General features: G+C 43.7%; 1 protein-coding gene across 9 annotated transcripts in view; it reads left to right on the forward strand.

Annotated features, from left to right (window-relative positions):
- Positions 1–23,345, forward strand: part of CASK (calcium/calmodulin dependent serine protein kinase) — a 398,672-nt gene that overhangs the window by 248,165 nt on the left and 127,162 nt on the right. For 8 of the 9 annotated variants that reach the window (XM_034754125.1, XM_034754152.1, XM_034754160.1 and 5 more), the window contains exons 7-9: positions 11,657–11,832; positions 13,476–13,598; positions 15,888–15,971. In XM_034754125.1, the coding sequence (XP_034610016.1) occupies positions 11,657–11,832; positions 13,476–13,598; positions 15,888–15,971 (383 nt within the window). Of the gene's footprint in view, positions 1–5,506; positions 5,532–11,656; positions 11,833–13,475; positions 13,599–15,887; positions 15,972–23,345 lie in introns of those variants that run through there. The other variant, XM_034754169.1, reaches the window with a different exon arrangement.

A 23,345-nucleotide genomic window follows, 5' to 3' on the forward strand; every position in this document is an offset into this window, starting at 1 on the left:
CAAGTGTAATTGATCAAGTTACAGCTGAAAAAATCAGAAATTCTTCCATATCAGTATGTCCTTTCATCACAGTTGACACACAGAAAGAAACAACTGACATTAAGATTGAAATTAAAGCCAAGGAAATTGAATTAAGGGTTACTATAGCAACCTTAATGATGCTCTGTTGTGCCCAGGTGTTATAACACCTACACTTTCCTGTCATATATTGTGGTCACATGAGTTATAACCTGTGGATCTTTATAAATTGTAATGCTGTAGTATGGGTATTGCATTCGAGTCTGTTTCTTGATACATATATATTTACTGACAGAATGCTTACATTTTTCTGTGAATTTTATTTCCTCTAGCTACCTTCCATATTGTTCCAGACAATAGGGTTATGCGATATTCAGCCTGCACAGATGAAGACCCAATCAGTTTTCTGATGACTTCATTGCCAGGGTAGGGGATTGGTGCCAAGGATTTCATTAGGTTTTCTTTCTACAACAGGGGAGCAGTTGCACTTCACCTCCAAGCTTCTTGAAGTGCTGCCTCAACTTTCTCTCCTCTAATGCTTGAATGGATCTGTTGCAATCTGGCTTCTGTACACTCCACTGAAACCACTGACACCAACAACCATCAGTCTCTTCTGGATATGTCTGAGATCCTCTTCTCTGTACTTGTCCTTCTGAGCCATTGTTTTTGAATAAGATAATTATTTCCTTCTGCTCCATTTGCTTTTTTCCTGAGCTTTTTATGTCTTTGTGCTCTCTTGGTTTTCACCTTTTCCAGCAGCTTCTTCTGCATCTCTGCTTCTTCCCCTTTTTCAGTGATATTTCTTGAGTTTCTAGTTTTGATTCTTTCCTTTTCCTCCTCTGTTGCTGAGTGACTTTATCCATTCCTTTTGCTTCAGCTATCATTACAATGATGCTGGTCTTACATGCCTGACTCCTTCAGACGTCTTCTTCTGAATGTCCAACCATTATCCCAAGTTCCACCTGACAAAAACTGAATTTCTCCCAAAGATTCTTTTGACCTTCCCTTTTCTGTCCCCATGTACAATTCCATTATCCACCCATGAGTGAGGCACTCAGCCTCTGTGATATCTTCATCCCCTATCATTCCTTCTTCCTGTGCTACTACTGTTTTTAAATCCTGTTGGTGGCTGTTTTGAAGCCTCTCTAAAATCTGTCCTCCTTAATCCCCAGTGTGAAAATCTTCCTCTATGTCTTGGTCATAGTTTGCCACATCTAGCTTTTTTGCTGGCATCCGATTACCATCAGCTTCAAATTCAAATCTGCTGCTGCTGCTGCTTCTTCTTCTTCACCTTCCAAGACCCTACAAAACTTCACCCCACCTATGTATAGTATCAAGTCTTATTTGTACTCCTCCTCCTTAAGAGACTCCTTATCTTTCTCCTCTCATCTTCATGCCCTCTTTCATTCTGTTCCTTATTCTTTGAACAGCATTCCTCATGTCTGGCAAACATCCTCTTCCTCCTCCAGAAATCTTTCCTTAAAGCATACTTTTTTCACAAAATTTTGGAAGGATGACTTCTGCAAGAATTCTTCTCTTCGACCTTACGTCATCCACTGTATATCATATGAGTCTGAACTGTGTTGTCTGTAATCTCCTGGGAGCAGATTATCTACCTGCGTATTTGTTCAGAGTTTAGTATGCTGTCAGCACTCATCAATAAGCTCTATTTGTTCTTCTAGCTTTATGTACTGTAAATAAGTTTTGTTTTGTAACTTTAAAAAAATGTTTCATCACTCCTCATCTGTCAGGAGTCTCCTGTATGAATTATGGGAGCTAGAGACTTTATAGAAGAACAGGGAATTTATCAGCAGCATATCATCAGTTCCAACTGTTTGCAGTCACAGATGTAATTTTGAAATAGAAAGTTGCAGTTTCTTGAGTTCAGAAATTAACTCTGCTTCACATAAAGAGTTAAAAACTATATTTCTCCTCAGATGCAGAATGCTATGTATGTGCTGATTTTTTTTTTTTCAGTCAAAATTTTTTTGAAGAATTGTTGACTTAGGGAGTACAGTCCCCACACTTTCTTGCTTCTGCTGACTTTAAAAAGTCTGTGTGTTCCTGGCCTGTAGTGGTCTTCAGTAAACCTTAAAAATGTGCAGTAGCAGAATTGCTGCAGATGCTAGATGCTCACTGACATTCACAGGTCCACAGGGGAGCAGCAGAAACTAGTACCATATATACTGCATGCTTGTCTACATGGGGAAATTTACTGACAGAACTATGCTGGTATAATTATACCAGTATAACTCCCCAGGTGGACGTGCTTATTCTGGAATAAGAGTGCCTTTTTCCAGGGTATGTCTACGCTGCCCACGTTACAGCGCGTCATGGCAGCGCTCTGATGTAGGCAGTATAGACACGTTTTATGGCCAGGAGAGCTCTCCCCCAGCGATTTAAAAAAAACCCAACACCCCAAACAAGCAGTGGTAGCTTTATCACTGGGAGCACGGCTCCCAGTGATAAAGCGCTGTCTGTCCTGGCACTTTTCAGTGCTAAAACTTTTGTCGCTCGGGGGGAGGGAGGGAATTTCACACCCCTGAATGACAAAACATTTTAGCGCTGAAAGTGGCAGTGTAGATACAGCCCCAGTGTACTTTGTCACTTTGAAAGTGGTAGAAGATAAACCACTATAACTGCAGTGGTGTAAACTACACTGTATACCAGAATAAGTATAGCAGTATAAGTATACTGGTATAGTTCTGCCAGTAAATTTCCCCATGTAGACAAGCTGTTGTTCAAAAGCCCCTCATTTTACATGTAGATCAGTATTTTTGCAGTGATTTCTCTAAAATATATATAGGTATATACATTTGAGTTCTTCAGATTTATTTTTTATTTATTTTCATGGGAAAGTGCCTGTTTTCTCTACAATTTTTACAGAGACATGTCTGTATCTGACAAGCCCAAATTGCACACAATCCAGGAGAACACAATTGGAGAGAGTAGTTACATCCTCAAAAATCTATTAAGCTGCCTTTGAAGGAATAATTTTTACTTTAGTAAGGCCTTGAATCTATACTGTTACCAAAAAGAAACTTTTTACCACTGTACAGGATTTTTTAAAAACAATTCTGTAATTCTACTGGTCAAGACAGTAAATTCAGTTTCCAGGTACTTGAGATCAGGCCAGGCTTTCACTCTCAAAATTCTTCCACTTCTTAACTTAGAGTCCCTTTTGCTTTGTTTGGAGGAGCCTTATCAAGCTAATTCATCCTTTCAAGCTGACAAAGCGTCATTAACATAAAAGCCTGTGAGGACGTTAACACTGGACAAGTGCGTACTGGAGATAATTAACAAAAGGATTCACTCAGGAATTTTTAGAAACACAGCCATGGGCAATTTATTCAACTCTCAAGTCACCAGAGATTATTTTTAAGAGTCTGACCATTAAGGACACAGTACAAAATCTTTTGGACATGGAAGTCATAGTTCAAAAAGAAATGTGTGGAAATACCACTGTGTTCCCTTTAGTGCCATTAGGAAGAAGCAAGATGTATTGTGTTCTGAATTCACTGTAAACCAAGATGGAATTTTCTCTGTATAGAGAATACATATGGATTGTCATACTTTGTGAACAGCAGGCTACTTTCATAGAGGAAGGTGTCTGTAAATATGTTGGGAACAGTTCAACATATCTGCATGGTTACAATGTGATTGGGGAGGCAGGTGGAACATAGCAAGTTAGTGGTTACATGGATGTAAACTCACATCCTTGTGATCTCTGCTTCTTTTCTAGGAAAGGTGTTCAATATTATGATTGTCAATTCTTTGGAGTTGTGTCTCAAAATACTTTCAATGATGTATGTTTTCAGCAGCAGGAACTGTAGATCAGATAGAAACACGTCTATACTGTCAAGTCCCCAGGTCTTTCAGTTAGGTTATGGGGTAAAAGTATGACAGAAAAGAAGCACTGAGTCCACCAGTGATTTTTTTTTCCACTTAGCTTATGTATTTTCTCCAAGGTTGAGCTAGTACCATTAACAAAAATGGATAAGTGCAAAGAAGGTAAACATATTGGTAGTTCTGCACTGGCTACAGAGGTCTTGAAACTCAGTGTTCATCTGGATAACAATTCCATTCACTTCATTACTAGGAAACAATCTTCAAGGCCAATTGTGCCATCCCAGTCCAGTACTGATTTTGCTCAAGGCATAACTGCTAAATATTAGTTACCTAAGAAAGTTTCCCCCAGGATCATGTAATATCCTCATAGATCAAAAAAATCAGCTTCATCTTACTAGAGAATATGATGTGTTCTCTGCATAGGGTAATATGCAAAAAGTCAGTTCTCTTGGTGCTTCACTAGCCAGCATTCTAGAATTCTGACCAAAATAGCTGAGTAAGAAACTATCGTATAATTCCCTGAAGATCAGACTGTGGCTTTTGGGACAGTCTGAAAAGTCCTGAATATTGATGGTTTCCCATCCATATGTAATTATATTCTTGGTGGGGCTAAATGCTCTACATTAACTTGCTAGACGTTTCAGAATATTTTATTTCCATACAGACTAGATTTTTAGTAGCCATTTGCTCTATATTATAATGTTCAAATTATGTGGCACATTGTTCCTTACATTTTCTAAGGACAAGTTAGTATTGTAAACACACAATTCCTTCATTTATCCCCAAAATTTTCTTCTTTTCACCTAGATAGTACGTTAACCCACTGTATGGTGAGAAACCTACGTAAACTAGATTTTAGGAGGAAAATAAAAATTTACTTTGACAGTGCTTTGACTCTGACAGACTTCATTTTATTCAAAAGATACAAATTGCCAAAAACTCATTTCTGCATCTAGGTGGATTTCAGAGTGCATATTGCAGACCTGTGTGGCTAAACAAAAGTCTATTCATGAATTAAGGATCAGTCTACTTTCTCTATAGCAGTTTTGTGGGCAAGGAAGGCCCGTGCATCAATTGTTGTAACTTATCTGGATACCATGTAGTCTTTGCTTTTATACGTTTTCTGGACCCTACAATCTAGATATCTAGTCTAGAGATACATCTTTCAAAATAAGGTTTCTTCAAGCAGTAGTCTCTACTGAAATTGAATAGTATTTTTTTTCATTATCTAGTCATCTCCCTCGCACCTGCTTTAAACGTTTCTATTGTCTGGAATAATGTGGAAAGGAATTAGAGGCAGTAAAATTTGACCTATCTGATCTAGTTTGTGATTCCTTTATTCCTTCCACATTATTCTAGACATCCCACTCTTTTTGGAATTCCTTAATTTAAAAACATTTTACTCTATTATGAGAGGTCGGATGGTGATGTTTGTTAGTACCTCACATTTTTTTCCCTAAAAATTATTTGTTCCAGTTGTTCCCTTATACATCGTTCAGACACTACTGGTGTTGAAAGAATCTACTACTGATATCTTGGTCATCAGTCCCCTGCCTTAGGGTTGACAAAATCTGATTGGGTCTCTATATATACTCTTCTTGTGGAAAGCATAACCCTATTGTCTGGAATAATATGGAAGAGTCATAGAAACTAAATGATCAAAGGTAAGTCAAAATTTATCTTTAGCACTTGTGAATGGTTTTAAGATTGGCAGCACTGGAGACTGAAGCTCTCTGTTTATCCACAGAACACACAAAGCAAAATTATCAATTGTGCAAGCTTCCTCACATGACATGGTAATGTGCCTCAGAACTGATTGATCTGGAAGGGTCCCCTTTAATGGTGAGAGGGCATAAGTCTCTGTAACTATTCAGACTTCACATTCTTTGCTGAAACAGGCAACATAAGATCATTTTGTGATGTTGATATTTGTCAACAGGAGATTGGACAGACTGCCATCATATTCAGCACATGCCACTGAAGAGCCTTCAGATGGTAATGACCTTCAGTTACTGATCTGATTTGACCTAGATCAAATTAGAGTGTGACCTAGAAGCACAAAGCTATGTTACCCATTATAGTCTTCCAGATCATCCAGGCCCCCAAATATTTTCTTAGTAGTAAGGTATATAATGCTGCCAACTGTCATGGAACACTCTGATTAAAAATTATATCATCTGTGCTCTAATATCATGGACGTTACAGGGAAGCCATAATTCTGAATTTCCTCACTTTGATCTCAGTACTAATGTTCTAAAGTGGTGTTTTTGCTAGTTTAGTGTCTTTTTAATAGCAGTCCAAATTGCAGTTTCGTCCTTTTGTCTGAGTAAAGGGGTCTCCATAGACTTGCTTGCATTAAATACACCTCTACCCCGATATAACGCGAGTCAGTATAACACGGGTTCGCATATAGCGCGGTAACCCCAGGGCTCCGGCAGCGGGGCTCGGGCGGTGCTTTAAAGGGCCCGGGGCTCCAGCTGCTGCGGGGAGCCCCAGGCCCTTTAAATCACCGCTGGAGCCCTGCTGCTGCTGTCCCGGGGCTGCGGCAGCAGGGCTCGGGCGGTGATTTAAAGGACCCGGGCTCCCTGCAGCAGCCAGATCCCGGAGCTCTTTAAATCACCGCTGGAGCTACCCCGGGGCTCCGGCGGCGCTTTAAAGGGATTGGAGCTCTGGCCGCTGTGGGGAGCCCGGGCCCTTTAAATCACCGTCTGAGCCCTGCCGCTGCTACCCCGGGGCTCCGGCAGTGGGGCTCGGGTGGCGATTTAATAGGCCCGGGGCTCCTTAAATCACCGCTGGAGCCCTGCCGCCGCTACTCCGATATAACGGGGTTTCACCTATAACGCGATAGGGATTTTTGGTTCCCAAGGACCGCGTTATATTGGGGTAGAGGTGTATCAACTAAGTTGTGTATAGCACAACTAACCTTTAAGGTTACCGGATTATTTATATATCGAGGCTCTGAGAACTCCTTACATTCTTCTTTTTTATAATTGTTTTAAAATAAAAAACATTTTCTTATGTTTATTTCCTGGATGTGAGGAATAATAGAAAATAAAATAAAATACCGTGTTTTTCTTACATTTACATCAGTTCATTGGGAAAAAATGGAGGAGGGCTCAGCCTGGTTATTGGATGAAAGAGTTCCTTGTGCATCAGAAGGAAGAAAGGGAGTTATCTGGTGTCTACAAAGGAACAAAGACTCCTGAGGGCCTAAGAGACTGTTTCATTTAGAGAGGAAACAGGAGGGACCCTAGTGTGAAGATTGTTTTATTGGAAAAAAATCCTTCTATATTGGAGTCTATAAAACCAGAAATTATTTTATTTAAAGATGTGATATTTGGAAAGGGACTTGTTTACTACCTAGGCAACCTTCTTTCTCCAGGGCTATTAAATGTAAACTATAGGTATGACATCACCAGAAAAGGAGCTGCAGCATTTTACCACATTAAATATGGTGGGGAGGGGGTAGCAGCTTGCTGACTTGAAAAAAAGAAGTTAGCAAATATCATAAGTGTATTGAAGTGTCCTTTACCCTTTTTCGGGCATTCAGCACATAACCTTTGAAGTTTCAACTTTAAAAGGTGTTTTGTATGGTATACAGTTTGTTTAATCTGCTTTTGCTGACATAGCAGCAACACTGTGAGGCAATGTGGAAGACCTAACTTTTGAAACATAACCTCATTAGTTTCATTTCCTTTTCTGATGAGGACCAGAACAATTGTAGCCTCACAGGGGAAATGCAAGTTGCCCCACGCACACAATTTTAACTCTGTTACATAGAGTTGCTAAAATTCATGTTATTTTTTTCCTGCCTTCCAGCTTAAATGTCACAGTCAATCAGGTTGCCATTTGTTTAGTGTGTGTTCTTAAGTATAGGGTGAAGTATGTAATCATAAAACTGGTATATGGTCCCTAGATTCTTGAAGGCTCTTAAACCAAAACAGTTTGCTGAAACAAATAAAGAGATTTGTTATTTGCACTGGGGGCTTTCTCCTGGCTGCTCTTTGCCAGGTTCCTTTTCAGGTCAGCAATGACATGAGCTGATACAATAGCCAATTTTCTGAGCTGCTCAAGGATGCAGTCTTTTCTGTCAAGTTCTAAAATTAATTTATGTAGCTCCCATTTCAATAAAAACTTTTTTCTTTCTGTTTTATGTAAGTACATAGTACTTAGCTAACATCTTTCATCCAGTTACCTCAAAGTGCTGAACAAAATAGTTCACAATATCCCTGTATAATAGGGAATTACTGATGTGCCCATTGTGAAGATGAGGAAACTGAGACACTGAACATTATGACTTTGTCCACGGCCACATAGCAAGTCAGTGAAAACAGGGTAGGGAATAAAACCCAATAAGTTTGACTACTTGTCTACTACCATTTGAAGTCACTTGTTAATACTGAAATTAATATTAGCAAAATGGGTGGGTACTACACTTAAAAAAACCCTTGCATATCATGGTTGCAGCTGCAGTTCTGACAACTATAAAGTTTTACATTTGTTTTATATTTGTCTTGTTTGTTGTTATACAGTAGCTGTGTACATGCGTTTTGTGTGTGTGTGTGTGTGTACATGCTAACTATAATTAGGAAGAGAAGGGGAACCATTTAGAAACTGTTACCCGAGAATTGTAACACTTCCTTTAGAAAAAATAAGGAAGTTGATTAGTACATCAGTTTCAAGTACATACTCAAAATGTTTCTAGATAATAATTTCAGGTTTTTGGTTTTTTTTTTGTCGTGCTAAGTGTATTGATCAGAATGTGTAAATAGCTTTGGGATTTTTTTGTTTAGGGTGTTAACCAAACAAAATATTTAAGTTTATTAGTGGTTAAGTGGAAAAAATGCTGAAAGAATATATACTAGTACTTTCTTGTAATTGCAGGATACTGTTGAATATTTTTATGAGGTCATAATTAAAGAAACGCAAAAGATGAGGTTTGATATTGAGAATATACAAGTGAATTGACTTTATTTAACCTAAAACAAAATGAGACAAAAAGTCAGGCAGCATCTTTCAATTTCCATGTTGCTTGGCCTCCTTTTTCCCCTCACAGTCAGTATCAATGTCAAAAACGGACCAAAAAACCCCAGACAATGCCTAGACTTTATAGGGGCCACCATCAACTCAGTCAGATCACGAGCCTACCAACCAAGGGACAGGTTCCAGATTCCGCAAGAACTCATAACTCACGTAGCCAAGAATCCTTTAGTCATGGCCTCGACTAGTCTATTCCTCCTGGGCTTCATATTCTCATCATGTCAGACAACACCATGCCTGTTGGCTACATCAACAAACGGGGGCACAAAGACGAAGGCTCGAAGAAGTGGAGGAGGTTACTTACTCTAACTAGAGGTTCTTTGAGATGTAACTAGAGGTTCTTCTATCTGTTTTCTACTTCCTGCCCTCCTTCCCCTCTGGATTTGTGGTGGAGAAGGAATTGGAGGTACAATCAGTCTGACCCACACTTCATCACCTTGAACGAAACCATGAGTCAGGGAGCATGCACGGATCAATGGACACTACTTTCAAATTCTCTGGCTCTGGACACATGGTGCACATGCATAAAGCTCTCAGTGGCCTATAGATAGGGACCACAAATCTCGAAGAACCTCCAGTTACAGGTAAGTAACCTCCTCATTCAAGTAGCTCTACCATTAAGCTGAAGGAGACTCTCTTATAAGCAGTGTTACTACTAGCATTGGTATCCTCTACATGGATCTGTAGGCACTTGGAAAAAAAATCATATGATTCTAAGAAAGTTGGTAATCTTCGACTCCATAAATGCCCCGTCTCAGAGGTGGGGTGGCTTAGTCTGAGCCATCAGAGGAAAGAAAACCCTTGACCCTTTGAAGGATTTCACATAACCCTCCCCTCCTTGTGGTCTAGAGGATGGAGGATCTGTTGCTGATTGGTTTGGCAGATGGGTGCAGGATAAGTCTTTCGGCTCCCAGGTACCTCAAGGGAGGGTTTAAAAGCCTTTTCCTCCTGCCCTGAAGCACCAGTCTGCACTGGGAGTAAAGCTTCCCCTCTCCCTCCCATTGGGATTAGAGTAGGACTCAGTTTCTGGGCTTTGTTGTGAGCACTAGTCTCCTTTTTGGGGTTCATAATTGAATTTTTCCCTCAGTACCACATTGGCCTGGGCAAGGTGTTTTTTTTCACCTTTCTCTCAGCGGCCTGGGGACCTGGTGGATAGGTAAGATTGTAAAATTAATTTCATTACAAATTGGCACATGCCCAGTGCAGGTAATCATTCAGTTGGGGCTCCAGTTTCCTGATTGATCGGAATCAGAATTAGAAATGGATTAGAAGAAGGCATTTATAGAAGGTGGGGAATGGGTTGGGGTTCCTAACATCTGAGACAGTGAGGAAACAACCCCCTCTTCCCCACCCCTTAGCCCTCATACAAAGGGAGAGTGGCGAAGTCCCACCAGTGGTGCTGGGACCAAATTACAGGGAGCAGGGGCAACCCGCCACTACAAGATAGATGGATTACAAAGGAAGGATGACCTGCACTGGACAAGTTATTGCCAGATAGTTCTCAATTTGTAAACTTTATAAAATTGTACAACCAAGTGAAAGCATATTCCTGGTGTTTTGTCGCCTTGTGGTGCCCAGGAAAAAGCAGTCCAGCAGAAGTCTTTCTGCGAGGCAGCTTTGAATAGTGGTAGCATTAAATGGTGATAGCAGTTGAGTCCTTTAGGTTATAATCCCTGTAGGGCAGAGAGCATCTTTTCATCTGAATTTGTACGGTACCCAGCACTGTGGGCCTGACTCAGGCTTTTGGGCAGTACCATTGTCGAGTCTGGGCGCATAAATGATGCTAGATCCAGTGATGATGGTAGCAGCTGTTAGCCAGATTTGTGATTTTCCCCAGATGTTACCATAAGTGGCTGTGAAGTCCTAAGGCTGCTCATGTAGTACAGACAAAGCTCGTATTGCTGGAAAATTACATTTGCAATTCTTCTGTAGTTCCTTTGCAACAGGGACCATTTGGGGATGAATGTATAGAGGGCGATAAAATGACTTTTATTATATTTGTTCAGTTTAACATGTCAGTTAGTAATTGAGCAAAAGTAATACTAAAAAAAAGCTTGTTTTTACTCCCTTGAAAGTTCAAGGGCATTGATCATAAAAATAATTGTTTGCATGGTCCTCTGTTTAATGACTAATTCAAAACCTGCCCCCAAAACATTCGCATCTGATGCGAGTTTGTGTTGTCAATATAATTCTTCAGGGACAATGTCCACACCACAAAAACATTAGGCACTGTTTGATGGCCTTTTTGCTGAAGGGTATCAAAGGACATGGAGCCTGAACAGCCATCTCAGCTCTAGGGGTGACTCCTACAAATCAAAGTTAAGAAACTTTGGTAAAGTATTTAGGTGGGAACAGTCTTCCGTTGTACCTGTTCTGTGGATAAATGAAGAGCCTTGCTCTCCATGGCTGTCAAATACTTGTTATACAGTACATTTCACCCAAGGATCTCAGAGCCTTTTTAAATAACCTTTAATTACATGACATGAAGGTAGGTAAATATTTTACCCAATTTATTGATGGGTAAACCAAGGAGTGGAGAAATTAATGACTACTCCATCCTGAACATTTCACAAATACTGATTATAGAAAAGGAACATGTTGTCTTAAAAAAAAAGTTTAATCTGTGAATAAAACTTTCCATTAAAACTGTTTGTTTCGGTTTAATGCAGATTAATTTCTTTCCTATTCACTTTTATTTTCATGTTTGAAACACATCACTTTACTCAATTTTGTTTGTATTTCCATTTAGGACGTGTAGGAACACCTCATTTTATGGCCCCAGAAGTAGTAAAAAGAGAACCCTATGGGAAGCCTGTAGATGTTTGGGGTTGTGGAGTGATCCTTTTTATTCTACTAAGTGGTTGTTTGCCTTTTTATGGAACCAAGGAAAGATTATTTGAAGGCATTATTAAAGGAAAATATAAGGTAAATGACAGTGTGCATGATTACTTTTTCACTGAGGTAAAACACTGCTGTAAAAATTTCTGGAAGTTGCTTTCTATATTTTGGCTGCTAATTAGCCTGACTGAAATTTGCAAAATTCCACAAGACAAACAGCTCTCTATGTGCAAATAGAGATACTTATATCATTATTGATCCATTTTTCCATGGTATATGTGTTTAACAGTCTCTGGCATTTAAATTACCATCATTTATCTAGATTAAGCAGCTAAAGTAACATCAAAATTGGACCCTGACCTTACAATGAGTTCAGGGAGACTACTTACATGCATAAATGTTTTTTGTGATTAGGGCCTCAGTATGTACTATACGTTCTGTGTTATCTGTATGACTGATATATACATAAACTCTTATATGTATTCCTCCATTTTATAAAATTTCTCACATTTGTTTGTAGTTCTAAATGCTAAATGTGATAGCTAAAGAATGATCTCATTAATTTAGTAAAAATATTTGTGGTTATCTTAGTGTACAAATGGTATCATACTTTTGTCATATTACACTGTATAGTAAGCTATGAAAGAACTGATTACTCACTAAGGAGCTACTTGTAATTGATAACAAACTACAGTGTTTGAGAACAAACTTGTTTCATAACACTTTCCGCCATCATGGAGTCATAATGAGGAAGGAGCTAAAGCCCTTTCATTTCATTTCTTCTTTGCATACATCAAAATCACACTTTTAGTACATTAGCAAAGTGGTAAGAATCTTGCTAAAGTTTGATAGTCGTATAACATGTAGTATTCTTTATATTAATTAACCAGGGTATGTCTACTCTGCAGCTGAGAGCCTCAGGGAAAAAAGTGTTTTACAACAACAGTAAGATACTTAATTGAGTGTGCCTATATTGGTAATCATCTCTTCTTGAACAGCTGAAGGCACAAAGCTGATCACACTTGAAACGTGTGATTATACTATACATCGCCTTGTATGTTGTTGCTTGCTTAGTGTGGTTCTACTCTGAAACTGATTCTAAAAGTGGCATTGAAGTGTACATTTGTTTGTCTCAATGATTCTGGATGAAATTCTACCCTTGCAAGGAAATAGCGAAAGGTTTCCTGAAACCTTTAAACCTTACACTGGCCTTATGGAAGGAGCAGTTGTCCACAAGGTCCTCTGCATTCCTAAGAACCACAGGGTGGGAGGGGTCATGGAACTCCACTGATTTCCCTCTTATTCAGATCCAGCAGCTCAACACTTCACTGTGGTGTAGAGTGGCTGCACTGCAGCTCATAAACTTGTCCCTTCATCCATTTCATTTCCACAGACAAAGCCTGATTACTTTTGCTTTGTGCAGGGAAGGGTGAATTTGATCTGTAGGGAACATTACATGCAAAAAAGTAGGTGGAAAAATAGGTACCATATTACCAGTTGTATAATCATCGTGCACTGTACGTAGTGTTTTAGTTTTCACATACTAGCATGTATCTATATTTTTTCAATGGTACACAAGTCTTATGTGTACATTCATAGTAATAAAATATTGACAATAGTACCAATGTCACCTACCCTTATACCTTAGTTGCTCATTGTACAGAATAACTGTATCCTATAATTGTTGTACTCTGTCACTTGCTTTAATTTTTTTCTTCACTTACAATCAGATGAATCCCAGGCAATGGAGCCATATCTCTGAAAGTGCCAAAGATCTGGTACGCCGCATGCTTATGCTGGACCCAGCTGAAAGGATAACCGTTTATGAGGCCCTGAATCATCCTTGGCTGAAGGTAAATAAAGCCAACAACATAACATCTCAAAAGTTCATATCCTTAAAAACATGGAGTTGGTTTTTTGCTCTCTTGATTAGCCATCAAGTTACAGAAACACTTAAATGTGCTTAAGTGCTTTACTGGATTGGGGCCTGAGTGCTCGACACCTTGCAGGATTGAGCCTCCATATGTGCCTCAAGAGGACTGTGGGATGTAGAGTAGTGCTGTGTGGAAGATGATTTGGGGAGCATTCCCACTTCTTCCTATGGCCCTCCTGGAGTCCAGATAATAGAATCCCATGTGAATTTTAGAAGCTTTATCTTCCATCTCTTCCTCCTTCCCCTGCAGGTGACCTGAGAAGGCTCAGCAGCTGCTTTTATCAGCCTTCTGGTATGAAAATAGATGTTTTTCCACTGAGAAACCTTGCTAGTGATAGGAGTTTTTGAAGCCTATCTCTGTAAAGAAAGGTGGGAGCTTGGGGAGAATGTAAGCAGAGCTCTCCAGCAGCCCCTAGGATGTCCTGTGCTAAACTCACCAGAGCTGGAGGTCGATAGCAGTATTCCACATTCAGAAGTTAATAAATTTTGGTTCTGGGCATTGATACTAGTTAGAATCTGGTTAACACAGTTTTATTTCTCTCTTGCTTTCTATTTTGCGTTTTGTTTTCTGTCGTGTGGCCAAAGAAAAGTTAGACTTTTTAACTCTAGTGAATGCGTCTGTCACTAGGGTATCATAACTGAGGAGCTTTATTGTCCAAATCCCTGCAAATTTGGCAGGAGAATGTAACCTTGGCCCTACCTAGTGCTAACCTGCACATTTTGAGGCTGATATAACTTTATTTTGTGAACTTAAAGTTGGGTGAGAGGGTTGGGCAGGCGAGAAGAAGCAAAATTGAGTTTGTAATAGATACTAGCCAGCATAATCCTGAAGTGGCTATTGGCATTCTCTAATTCAGTCTGGTCATATATCTGCCTTACTAAGCTAAACTCAGCCTTCCTTTCCTGAATCAAAATTTCATTAACCCCACATAGCCATGAGTCATTGACAGGATGCAATATACACAGATTATTAGTATGAATGTGGTAGTGAATGTCATTTGTGAGAGATGATGCTGTCTATCATATGGCTCTCCAGAGTATATTTTTTAATTAATATTAATGTTTTACAGAGCCACTACATCTGTTTTCCTTATATTAAAGCTGAAGTGTAATATTATATGGTGATACATTCAAATATTCTTTGATAACTTAATAGTAATGAAAGGAGTCTGCAGTTACACAAGCCATTTTAAATATGATCAGTTAATACTGATATAATTATTTGTGTATTTAAATGTTGAAATGACCAACATCTTAAAGCTACTGTAGTGTACTAAAATTTTAACCAATTAATCTTAAAACTGAAAGAGATCAATAAGATTGTCTGTCCACTCCTTTCAGTAATACATACAATTTAATGGCTTTAAATTGACTAGATGCTCAAGTGTTCAAATTGTGTTATGTGTTTAAGAATGTTGTTAACAAGAATGGGGAGCAGCAAACATACTTGCAATAATTGCATTATTTCTAACTTTGCATCAGATATGTTTTTATAAGACACTGCCTTTTAGGAGTTATAATCTCCGGTATTGAATAGATTGCATAAATTTTTTTCACATTGTGTGTTTTCTTTTTGTCGCTGTCGAAAACTTACTAAGTACAGGAAGTAAAAATAAAATCCAGCTTAAGTGAAGCAGCTCACATTGGGGGTTCCAAGTTATTTAACTTGAATTCTTTTGTAATTTGCCATTTTAGGAAAAACTCTTACCCAGCAATTTACATTAATATTCTACCAACTGATAATAGATTTCAGCCACAGGAAGTGACAACACATCACCTGTCTTTCTCCCATTCTGGAATCCAACCATCTTGGTTTCTATAAGAAATTTCCTTAATGTTTACATCAGGGGTCGGCAACCTTCGGCACATGGCCCATCAGGGTAATCCACTGGCGGGCCGCGAGACATTTTGTTTACGTTGATCGTTTGCAGGCATGGCCCTGTGCAGTTCTCAGTGGCTGCAGTTCGCCGTTCCTGGCCAATGGGAGCTGCGAAAAGCGGCGCAGACGTAAACAAAATGTCTCGCGACCCACCAGCAGATTACCTGGATGGGCCGCAAGCCAAAGGTTGCCAACCCCTGGTTTACATCAGTGTAATCAAATCCTAACTTGCTGTGTGATAATTTAGTATCTAATGCATATCTTGGCCAATTTTTAATATTTTTTGTCAGAGCGAAGTTTGAGTTTTTTGTTTTGTTTTTTTTATTGTAGGAGAGGGATCGCTATGCATACAAGATTCATCTTCCAGAAACAGTAGAGCAACTGAGGAAATTCAATGCAAGAAGGAAACTAAAGGTAAAAGGAATCTGACAGGACAGATATAATTGCATTACCTTAAATTTTGTATGGTTTTCTTTAGTACCTAATTCTGTGTGAAAGAACTTCCATATTAAGTGTCATAGGGCTTGTTTATATGGTGCGACAGGGCACACCAGGAAGGTGTAAATAGTAGAGCGCTCTAAAGTGTTGCGCTCTAACTGCCACTTATAGACTCTGCTGACGTGGTCTACAAGGTACCTAGTGCATGTTGATATAGTCCCAAACACATGCACTAGAAACCTTTTAGAGCACATCAGTGGGATCTATGCAGGGCAGTTAGAGCACCACACTATAGAGTGCTATACTATTTACACCCTTCTGGTCTGCATTGCTGCACCATATAGACAAGCCATATTGACTTCTTTTAATACAAGTCAAGAGTTCTATGTATTTTTTAAAATATTAAAGATTTAAAGTTGAAATAGATATTTAGAATGGATTAGTTTGCAACTGTGTCATGCTGCAGACACTAGTCCCCTCCATTTTAGTCTCTTGGTTTCATTTAAAAATTGAGTTTATAGTCTGAAATATCTAGAATTATGAGGTCAGGAATCTTAATTAGTCTAATGATCATTGATTAATTATCTTGAATATAAGATGTCTTATTTAGATTGTCTTGTCATGCATTGACCTAAATGAGATTTTAGACAAACTCAAACCAAATGCACTATAGTTGAAATATGAGGCAAATATCTCAAGCCACAGAAATAAGGTTTCTTTATGAAAGTATTCTTCTTTGAGTTCTTGCTCATGTGTATTCCACAGTAAGTGTGCCTGCTTGCCACGTGCACCAGTGCCGGAAGTTTTTCCCTTAGCAGTACCCATAGGGGGGAGCACTGCTGCGACCCCTAGAGTGGCGCCTCTATATTGCGCTATAAGGGGAGCCGCACACTCCCCCCACCCTCAGTTCCTTCTTGCCGCCAGTGAAGGTGCGTTGGAACTTCTTGCTCCAGCTCTGCTGCAGCCTTTCCAGTTGATCTTAGTGGTACATTTAGCTAGTTGTTAGTAGCTTGTAGGAAGAAGTTTTTCAGTAGTTAGAGTGGGCCCGGGGCATGCCCCGTGCCCCAGGCTTCAAGTCGTGCAACTCCTATCACTGTTCCATGGCCAGGAGTGATCCGCATGCTGAGTGTCTCCACTGCTTAGGCGAAACTCACGTGAGTGAACGCTGCAAGATCTGCAGGTCTTTTAAGCCGTGAACTAAGAAGGAGAGGGACATCAGACTTCACGCTCTCCTCATGGAATCGGTGCTGGCTCCAACCCCAGTAGATCGAGTGGACTCAGCGCCAGGCACTGCATCGTCGGTGCGCAGTGAAGCCCCCTCCCCCAGTCGGCACCGCTCCCCTTCCAAGAAGCAAAGGAAGAGCTTGACTTCGCAACGGCGCTGAGAGAAGGGAGGGGGAGAGGCTGCTCCCATGTTGGGGATCCCTCGGTTCCCCACGGGCTCGAAACCTCCGACTCGTGCTGAGTGAAGTAGCCCGGCAGTGTCGACATGCGCCTCTCCTGCGGTCTGGATCCCATCGACACCGGAGGCTCTACGGGCCACTCGAGACATTTTGAGCTTGCTGGTGCCCAGGGCAAGCCCCCAGTCCCGAGGCAATCCGCCACTGGGTGCTTGACAGGCTTCCCTGGTACAGCACAGCTCTTACTCCGAAGACCGCTCTCTACCTCGTTCAGCATGCAGCAACAGGTCCACTCGCAGCCTGCGTCCATCACCCTCGACGTCAGCCAGGTTACCGGTGTTATCGGTGCTGTCCAGGCAGGAGTCTCGGGGTCTCTCCACACCACACAGCAGTGGATGTAGGCACCAAGATAGGCATCAAAGGCGCTCCTCTTCACGATACAGCTATAGTAGCCGGTCTTGGCGCGACAGACGTCGACGCTCCCACTCTGTCAGACGTCACACACGGGGCTCCCGATGCATGTCACCAGCACCATGGCACTGCAGCTCCAGGTGCCGAAGCGAGTCTCGGATCAGTACGTCCGGGGGGTACCAGTCCTTGACGTCAAGGTCGCGCTCCTGTGGAAGACGGCATCGTAGGCACTGTCACTTCCACCGCTCCTATGGTACCGTTTGGTCAGTGGTGGCCTCGGCCTCGGCACCCAGCCACCCCTCGCTGGGCCATACCGATCAGCCAGACCAGATAGCGCTACCTGGTCCGCAGCATGGACAGTGGCAAGGGGCCCCATGGCAGGGACAATGGTGTCAATGGGCACTGTGGCTACTGATGCCCACCCAGGCGGGAACCCGCTCAGTGGCCGAAGCATCCGAGGTCCCGTCGGCCTCACTATCTAGGCCAAGGGACAAATCAACAGAGCATGAGTTGTCGGCTCCACACCTGGACTCTGACCTGGGGGTTGATCCCCCGGCACCATCTGCAGCCCACAGCCCCGTGCCGGCCTCCTCTCCTGTACCAGATGATACCATCATGGCACCGCTGCCCTCTGTTCCGCAGGAAGACTTAAGGGCGCATCAAGACCTGCTAAAGCGAGTGATGTCAAGCCTCCAGCTGCAGCCCAAGGAGATGGAGGACCCATCCGATTCCCTCTTCAATGTACTGTCCCCCTCGCTGCCGGGCCGTGTGGCTTTACCCCTTCACCAAGGAGTAGCCAACATCTCCAACGTCCTATGGTTAACTCCTGCCTCTCTGGCCCCGATTTCCAAGAAGGCTGAGAGGAAATATTTCGTGACGGCCAAGAACCACGAATACCTATACTCTCACCCGGCACCTAACTCTCTGGTGGCGGAATCGGTGAACCACCAGGAGCAGCAGGGACAGCCCGCGCCCACCACCAAGAATAAAGATGCCAGGAGACTAGACTCTTTTGGTAGAAAACTTTACTCCTCTTCGAGTTTCCAGCTCAGGGTGGCCAACCATCAGGCCTTACTGAACTGATATGATTTTAATTTATGGGAGTCCCTGCCAAAGTTCAAGCCACTCCTCCCAGAGCGGGATAGGAAGGACTTTAAGGCATTGGTGGATGAGGGGGCGACGGCAGCCAAAGCAGCCCTGCAGGCAGCGGCGGATACGGCAGCTCGGTCGATGGCCTCTGCGATCTCCATGCACAGGGCGTCGTGGCTCCTCCTGTCAGGGCTTTCAGCGGCGGACCAGTGCCTCATGCAGGACCTGCCATTCGATGGGAAGGCCCTGTTCGCCGAGCAGACGGACGCCAGGGTGCACGGGATGAAAAACTCTCATACCACCTGTAGATCTTGGGCCTCTACGTCCCTCCAGTCAAGGACAAGGCCAAACCGCAGACGTCAGCTCACCCTGCACAGAGCAGATATGAGCCTCCTTACAAGAGGCCGAGAGACCAAAAGCGCTGGCCTCAACAACAGTCCCACTCTGCCCCACAGCCTGGGCCCTTTAAGGGCAAGAGGCAGGGAAAGAGGCGGTTTTGACTATTTGCAGAGGGGCACGAAGGCAGTTGCCATGGAAACCCCCCTACTAATAAAGTTTGTGTTCGGCAACCGTTTGTCTGCCTTCCGTGGGAAATGGTCACGAACAACCTCGGACTGCTGGGTCCTCAACACCATTTCCAACGGCTACACATTGCAGTTCAGTTCACCCCCGCCCAACCACCCCCCATCCCTGGTGGGCTCGGGGGACCCGGAGCACATTCACCTCCTAGGTCAGGAGGTGGAATGACTACTACATTTGGAGGCAGTGGTCAGAGTGCCAGTAGAATTCCAGGGCAGGGGCTTCTACTCCCGATATTTCCTGATCCTAAAAGCGAAAGGGGGTCTCAGGCCCATCCTAGATCTGCGGAATCTCATTCGGTTTATGGTCCACTCCAAGTTCCGCATGGTGTCCCTGGCTTCTATTATCCCCTCCCTGGACCCGGGGGACTGGTATGCGGCCCTGGACCTTCAGGACACGTATTTCCACATACATATTTTCAAAGGGCACAGGCGCTTCCTCCATTTCCTTGTGGGGCCCGACCACTACCAGTTTACGGTTCTCCCGTTTGGCCTATCCTCAGCGCCCAGGGTATTCACAAAGTGTATGGCGGTGGTGGCAGCCTACCTCAGACGAGAACGGGTCCAGATGTTCCCATATTTTCACAATTGGCTTATCAAGGGCAACTCACGGTCTCACGTGAGGGCCCATGTGGACCTGCTCCTGTCCACATGTGCCAATCTCAGCCTTTGGTAAACGAGACCAAATCAACGCTAGTTTCCGTGCAGCGCAAAGAATTCATAGGGGCACTACTGGACTCCTTAAGGGCCACAGCCTCTCTCCCTGTGAGCAGGTTCGAAACCCTCAAAGGTCTCATCGCCTCGGTCACCACTTTTCCGGGGACAACAGCAAGGGCATGCCTTCAGATTCTAGGACACATGGCAGCGTCCACGTATGTGGTCCACCACACCAGGCTTCGAATGAGGCCCTCCAGCTATGGCTAGCCTCCCAGTTCTCCCAGGCCTGGGATGGCCTGGACAAGGTCCTCACGGTACCGACCCCAGTAATCGCCTCCCTACAATGTTGGTTCTCCCCGGACAACATGGTCCAAGGGGTTCCTTTCCGGGAGGTGGCCCCGTCAATAGACCTGGTGTCCGATGCATCGGACTTGGGCTGGGGAGCTCACATAGGGAACATGCAAACCCAAGGGATGTGGTCAACCTCAGACCTGTCTCTCCATATAAATGTCAGGGAGCTCCAGGCGATACAGTTGGCGTGCGTAGCTTTCATCACGCAGCTTCGTGGCAAGGTGGTTGGAGTCCTTACGGACAACACCACCGCGATGTTCTACATCAACAGGCAAGGCGGAGCATGGTCCTCGGCCCTCTGCCGGGAAGCCCTCAGCCTGTGGGAATTCTGTATAGCCCACATCATCTCCCTGAGGGCTCTCCACCTACTGGGAGCCTGCAATACACAGGCCGATCGTCTCAGCAGGGTTTTCTCCCCCCATTACGAGTGGTCACTCCACTCAGAGGTCACTCAACAGCTCTTCCGAGAGTGGGGAATTCCCCAGGTGGACCTGTTCACGACCCGCCAGAATCAGCGTTGCCCCTGGTTTTGTTCTGGGGGGGGGGAGAGTTGGGGAGGGACGCAATCTCAGATGCCTTCCTCCTGCAGTGGTCGGACCAGCTTTTCTATGCTTTTCCACCATTTCCCCTTATAGGCAAAGTCCTAGAAAAAGTGAAAACAGACGTATCATCCTTATCGCCCCAGCCTGGCCCATCAACACTGGTACGGGACCCTACCGGACCTACTGGCGGCCCCTCCGACGAAGTTGCCGCTACGCCCGGACCTCCTCTCCCAGGACGGAGGCCACCGCCTCCATCCCAATCTGGCCGCTCTCCACCTGACAGTATGGCTGGTCAGTGGCTAGACGAGGAGGAGAGGAGGTGTTCTGAGGAAGTCAGGCAGGTCCTCCTGGAAAGTAAGAAGCCGTCCACACACCGGACGTACCTGGCAAAGTTGTCCCGATTTTCCAGGTGGGCTGGGGAGCGGGGAGTCTCCCCATTGTCCGCACCGCTCCAACTTATACTCGAGTACCTCCTGTCCCTTAGGACCCAAGGGCTGGCACCCGCCTCTGTCAGGGTACGCTTGGCAGCTATATCGGCCTTCCACCTGCCGGTGCAAGGGCACTCGGTCTTCTCCCGTACTATGATCTCCCGCTTCCTGAGAGGCCTTGACCGTTCATTCCCATATGCTAGATCCCCTGTACCGCAATGGGACTAAACCTGGTGGTGTCCCGCCTCACAGGGCCTCCCTTTGAACCCTTGGCCACGTGTTCCTTGTCTCACCTCTCATGGAAGGTCGCCTGCCTTGTAGCAATCAAGTCAGCCCGACGTGTCTCAGAGCTCAGGGCTTTGACCTCGGAACCTCCATATACAGTCTTCCACAAGGATAAGGTCCAACTTCACCCACACCCTGCATTCTTCCCGAAGGTGGTCTCCGCCTTCCATATGGAACAGGACATCTTTCTTCCTGTCCTCTATCCCAAGCCCCATTCCTCCAGTGAGGAATGCCACCTTCACAGGCTTGATACGCATAGGGCTCTGGCCTTCTACCTGGATCGGACTAAACCGATCCGGAAATCCTCGCAACTCCTCATTGCCTTGGCCGAGCGTATGAAGGGGCAGCTTATTTCCACCCAGCATCTTTCTCGCTGGATCACTGCGTGCATACGCACTTGCTATGATCTGGCAGGTGTTCCCCTGCCACCGATTGTCAAGGCGCACTCAACGAGAGCTCAGGCCTCGTCGGCTGCCTATGTAGTCCATGTCCCTATCCAGGACATCTGTAGGGCTGCCACCTGGTCTTCAGTTCACACGCTCACTGCGCATTATGCAATCGTCTCCCAAACTAGGGATGATGCCGGATTCGGCAGAGCGGTATTGCATCCTGGGAACTCGTGAACTCCTACCCATCTCCAACAGATATAGCTTGGAATCACATGAGCAAGCACTCGAAGAAGAAAAGACAGTTACCTGTTCCGTAACTGGTGTTGCTCATGTCTATTCCTCATCCCGCCCGCCTTCCCCTCTGTCGGAGTTGTCCGGCAAGAAGGAACCGAGGGTGGGGGGAGCGCGTGGCTCCCTTATTGCGTGATATAGAGGCGCCACTCCAGGGGTCGCAGTGCTGGTCCCCCCCCCTACGGGTACTGCTAAGGGGAAAACTTCCAGCACGTGGTGAGCACGCACACCTACTGTGGAATAGACATGAGCAACATATCTCGAAGAGCACCAGTTACGGAACAGGTAACTGTCCTTTTCATAGGTGATCATTGCTAGAAAGTTGCATTGTTTCCACTCTGTATGGTTATGGTAACCTAGCAACATTCCCCCTCCATCGCCCCTAATACTGCTGTCTATATTAGATCCTCACTATAATTGCTGTTCCTATGGTGCATGCACTTGGCACCAGACTAGCATACTGCAGACATTTCTAGAGTACATCCTTTGAGGTTGTGACTATAAGCATTTGGGGTGGGGCACTCATTTACTGAGCCAAATTCTGCAACCATCTGTTCTTTATTCTTCGCAATTGGAGAAAGTGTGTCTTTTGTGTGACTGGGTGTGAGGGAGACTACTGTTTTTTTTTTCCTAACAGGTTCTAAATATAATTTCTAAAATGTGAAAAATATTCTTGCAGCCTGTTTTTGCTTCTTTAGAGAATAGCCAGTTTGTACATTTTTGAGTCACTCCTGTGCCACAGCATAATTTAATTCCTAGTGCTTAGTTTCATCTACATTGTTCTGTTTTTTGTAATCAGTTATATCAACAAAGGATAAGCATTCCACTGGCTTCACCAGTCATCAAATATGGAGGGCCAACGTAAGATGTTCATAAAGGACAATTATGATTTTATTTGCTTTTTGGGGGGTAGGTTATAGCTCAGGGGT

Source organism: Trachemys scripta, chromosome 1 (assembly GCF_013100865.1).
Source record: "Trachemys scripta elegans isolate TJP31775 chromosome 1, CAS_Tse_1.0, whole genome shotgun sequence".
NCBI classification, from domain to species: domain Eukaryota; kingdom Metazoa; phylum Chordata; order Testudines; family Emydidae; genus Trachemys; species Trachemys scripta.